Genomic DNA, 5,112 nt, shown 5'->3' on the forward strand with positions numbered 1-5,112 from the left:
ACTATCCAGATAAATGCATGACATGTAAAGTGAATAAGGCAAGTCATCTACCTCAAACATCATGTACTTTGTGTATGATCATATGCACAACTAAAAAGCAACTTTGATGATCAATCCAAAAGTACGCTTATAGCTAGTGCAACCTACCATAATGTACCAAAAATCCATTCCAGAAACATCCAAACACAATTATTAAAGTTGATGCAAAGAAGGAAAGAGATGGTGCACGGGCTACTATAAATAGGCATGAAGTATAGTGATTATAACAAGCACAAGCATCAAAACCAAGCAACACTAGTTAACACCAATTCACCATGAAGACCTTCCTCATCTTTGCCCTCCTCGCCATTGCGGCGAAAAGTGCCATTGCACAAATGGAGACTAGCCACAACCCTGGCCTGGAGAAACCATCGCAACAACAACCATTACCACTACAACAAATCTTATGGTACCACCAACAACAACCCATCCAACAACAACCACAACCATTTCCACAACAGCCACCATGTTCACAGCAACAGCAACCACCATTATCGCAGCTACAACAACCACCATTTTCACAGCAACAACCACCATTATCGCAGCAACAACAACCAGTTCTACCGCAACAACCACCATTTTTGCAGCAACAACAACCATTTCCGCAGCAACAACAACCACCTCTACCACAACAACCACCATTTTCACAGCAACAACCATCATTTTCTCAGCAGCAGCAACAACCACCATTTTCTCAGCAGCAACAACAACCACCATTTTCGCAACAACAACAACAACCAATTCTACCACAACAACCACCATTTTTGCAACACCAACAACTAGTTCTACCGCAACAACAGTTACCATATGTTCATCCATCTATCTTGCAGCAGCTAAACCCATGCAAGGTATTCCTCCAGCAGCATTGCAGCCCTGTGGCAATGCCACAAAGTCTTGCTAGGTCGCAAATGTTGTGGCAGAGCAGTTGCCATGTGATGCAGCAACAATGTTGCCAGCAGCTGCCGCGAATCCCCGAACAATCACGCTATGATGCAATCCGTGCCATCATCTACTCGATCGTCCTACAAGAACAACAACCTAGTCAGGGTTTCAACCAACCTCAGCAGCAACAACCCCAACAGTCGGTCCAAGGTGTCTCCCAACCCCAACAACAACAGAAGCAACTCGGACAGTGTTCTTTCCAACAACCTCAACAACAACAACTCGGTCAATGGCCTCAACAACAGGTACCACAGGGTACCTTATTGCAGCCACACCAAATAGCTCAACTTGAGGTGATGACTTCCATCGCATTCCGTACCCTGCCAACGATGTGCAGTGTCAATGTGCCGGTGTACGGCACGACCACTAGTGTGCCATTCGGCGTTGGCACCCAAGTTGGTGCCTACTGATAAGAAAATATCTCTAGTAATATATAGTAGGATCGCCGTTGCTTAGTCGATGGATATGTCGATGTAGCGGTGACAAATAAAGTGTCACACAATGTCATGTGTGACCCGCACAAACTAGTTTAAATTATGAAATAAAATACAAATAAAGTTTTATCTAGATAGTGTTCATACTGGTATTGTGTGGATGTCGATCTGATTGCCATGCTTGCAAGTTCACAGGTTCATCTTGCCTGGTTACAACCGCAAGCTGGTGCATTAATTAATTATTTATGTATTGCAATAATCAAGATTTAAGTATAATACTGCTATTGTAAAATTTGGGCTGAACAGAAGAAAGGACTAACATATAACTCTTTAATGGTTGGAGATTTGAGATCTTATTTTTTATAGGTTTGTATATGGTTCCGACTACTACCATTGTCTATAGTGAGAACCTAAACCGGTTTTATCGTTAATTCAGTTCGCTTTCTTTTTGGCAAATACATTTACTAATTCTTTGCACATTAACTTGTCGAGAAAAAGTCGAGCTTTTTCTTGAACTTCACATACACCCACTAGCTAGTTAATTTTAAATAAGTTTCCAGTTTTTTCCTTATTTTCATGTCCTTTGAGTGGTTGCAAAAAATCGCTACATCAATCCAACAATTCTTTTGCTAGGTACGGAAAAGGAGTTGCTGGCAGCAGGGTGTTTATGTCTGTCTGGGGAGGGCGGGGGGTATTCTTTGCGCATTACTTTGTTTTGCCCTTTTTATGCTCTTATTCTATACCACATTTGTTCTTCATAGAATGCAAAATAAGCAACCTATGGTAGAAACCATAAAACCTGAGAGTGTGGGTGCCACACACACTGGGCAAAGGCTTTGCCAAGTGTCGTACTCGGCAAAGGACACTCAGCGTACCCCTTTTCGTCAAACAGAAATTTGCCAAGATCCATTTGTTGAACACTCGACAAAGTCTTTACCGAGTTTCAAATACGGTCACACGGCAAAAAAAAAAGCGATCAGACAAGACAAGGCAAATGGTGTTGTAGCTACGTGGCAAGGTAGTTTAGCTAGAGTACCGCTCGGTAAAGGGAGTAAATAGAAAAAAAAATAGCGCCGCTTGACCCCGTCCTATATCCATTGGTGGTCAAATGTAGGCGCCGACCGCTACTGCTGCTTGCCATCGTGTTCCCGTTGCTGCTTGTCGTGTGCGCTGTTGCTGCTATTGATCCTCGCCGTCCTCCTGAGCTACTATTGCACCGGCTTGCCACAACATCGGAGTACTAGTTAGCACACCAACATACTAGCTAGTCAGCACACCAGCATACTAGCTTCTGCTTGTGTGATTGATGAAGAGACGGACCTGCGGAAGAGGAGCAACAGCTAGGTCAGGAGGAGGAGCAAAGACGGTGGAGCCAAGCGCGTGCAGTTGGGAGTCCGGTCGGTCGTCCGCACGACCTCGACGTACCGGCCGATCTGGCACGTCATCGGAAGGGCGAGGTCAGCGGCCGGAGGAGACGAATGTCTATCGGCCTTGTTCTCATGGCACGCTCGCGATGTTGCGGCAGTGCTGGTGGTCGGCCACTGCCCGCCGGTGGTGGCCGTGAGAGAAGACAAGGAGAGAGATGAGGAAATGAGACACACGCTCGTGATTTAGAAGAGAGTGGGAGAGAGATAGAAGAGAGAGTAAGAGATGTGCGGCTGCCATGATGCCACGTCATTGTTCCATATGTTATTCTCAGATTGATGAAGAGCAATGTTGGGGATATCGCTTATTGGGAACTTATTGGTCGACCCAAGATAAAGGGTAAATCAGCCATTTTATCAGCATATCGGCCGATTTATCGCCATATCGGCTGATTTATCAGCCGATTTATCTTATCAGCCAGACACCGGTAAGCGATAAATCGGCCGATTTATCGGGATATCAGAAGATATCTTGAACAGTGACTTGAGAGTGTGCTTTCTCTCAACCAATCAGAAAAAACATGACTTTTAACGAGCGTAACACTCGGTAAACACAAAAAAATGAATATAAATATTGTGAACAGACAAGAAAATATGAAAAACGTCCAGCGGTTCTTCCATATAGTGACTACTAGTGTATCTAAAAATATTTGGACATAGTAATTGCAGACTTGCATTTCAAATTTGAAATACTTTTGGGAAATCAGAAGTTATTTAAATGTGTGGAAATAGCAAGAAATTTAGAAAATCCATAGAACTTGAGAATTGGCCACCAAATATGGTGTATTTTTGTGAAAATTGGAGTGTCTTTACAACCTGTTTTTTGTGCTTGCTTCATAAAAATACTCTTTTTTACACTTAGAAAATGGAAAATGACTTATTTTTACAAAAAAAATGTTGGAAACTCTATTTGGCAGCATTGTTTGTAATGACAAGATGCATCCATGATCCATGTTTGGGCACATCATATTAAACCATGCAATGAATATGGGCATAAATTGGTCATTTGACTTGAAATCCATGAATGTTCATAGGCGATAGCATATTTTGTGAAGGAATTTTTGCAAATTATCATATGAAAACTTTGGTATTTTTCCACGTAAATAGTACACATAAAAGGACTCCACGCGAAACCATTGCATTTTTTGAACATGTATTCATTTTCTTTAATTTTTTATCAAAATGGGGTCAAAATGAACGGCATGGCGATTCATCACAAGGGGTTGAATCTCTCAAAACTCTAAGTGGTTCTCCCATATAATGACTATATATGTGCATAAAAGTTTTGTTTCCTATTTTTTATGACAGTGTTATCACACACTTGCAATTCAAATTTGAATCACTTCCGGGAATTGACATAAAGTCATTTAAATGTGCGAAAGTAGCTAGAAATATAGAAAATCCATGAAACATAGGAATTGTGCATAAAATATGGTTTACTTATGGTGATAATTGGAGTGGTGCCATTTTGCATCCTAGTTTTTTTACTTGCTTCGAAAAAAAAATCCATTTTTAACACTTAGAAAATGAAAAATGATTTTTTTGTAAAAAAAAAGGAAACTCTATTTGGCAACATTGTTTGTAATGTCAGTATGCGCCTATGTGGCTAATTTGGGAATATTGTAATAAGCTATGCAATGAATATGACCATTACCTTGGTCCTTTGACTTGAAAGTCATTAATGTTCATACATGATAGCCCGTTTTGTGAATGTTTTTTTTCAAATTTGTTATATTGAAAGTTTGGTATTTTTCCTTGCAAAACTAGTACACACAATAGAACTTCATGCGAAATGATTGCATTTTTTGAACTTGTATTCTTTTTCTTTCATTTTTAATACGGGGTCAAAATGGTCGACATGGCTATTCATCACAAGGGGTTGAATTTCTAAAAAATCTAAGTGGTTGTCCCATATAATGACTACTTGTGTACCTAAAAATATTTTTTTGTTAATTTTGATAACTGAGCTATCACACACTTCCAGTTCAAATTTATAATTACTTTCGAGAAATTAGCATATAGTCAATTAAATGTGTGAAAGTAGCTAGAAAACTAGAAAATCCATGAAACTTGGGAATTGTGCATAAAATATGGTCTACTTAGTGTGATAATTGGAGTGGTGCCATTTTGCACCCTGATTTTTGTACTTGCTTCAAAAAAAACACCCATTTTTTACACTTGGAAAATGAAAAATGATTTTTTTGTACAAAAAGTAGGAAACTCTATTTGGCAACATTGTTGGTAATGTCGAGATGCACCTATGTGTTTGATCT

At 40.1% G+C, this 5,112-nt stretch overlaps 1 protein-coding gene across 1 annotated transcript; it reads left to right on the top strand.

The window, feature by feature from the left end:
* The first annotated feature begins 255 nt into the window (after nt 1-255).
* LOC119317051 (gamma-gliadin B-I-like) lies at nt 256-1,548 on the top strand. Its single transcript, XM_037591446.1, has one exon. The coding sequence runs from the start codon at nt 315-317 to the stop codon at nt 1,389-1,391; it is 1,077 nt and encodes a 358-aa protein (XP_037447343.1). The 5' UTR covers nt 256-314; the 3' UTR covers nt 1,392-1,548.
* Nucleotides 1,549-5,112: the final 3,564 nt, after the last annotated feature.

This window comes from Triticum dicoccoides, chromosome 1B (genome assembly GCF_002162155.2).
Source record: "Triticum dicoccoides isolate Atlit2015 ecotype Zavitan chromosome 1B, WEW_v2.0, whole genome shotgun sequence".
NCBI lineage: Eukaryota > Viridiplantae > Streptophyta > Magnoliopsida > Poales > Poaceae > Triticum > Triticum dicoccoides.

What these genes read in the sequence shown, in the direction of transcription:
- LOC119317051 (XM_037591446.1), top strand. Translation starts at nt 315, where the DNA reads ATGAAGACCTTCCTCATCTTTGCCCTCCTCGCCATTGCGGCGAAAAGT.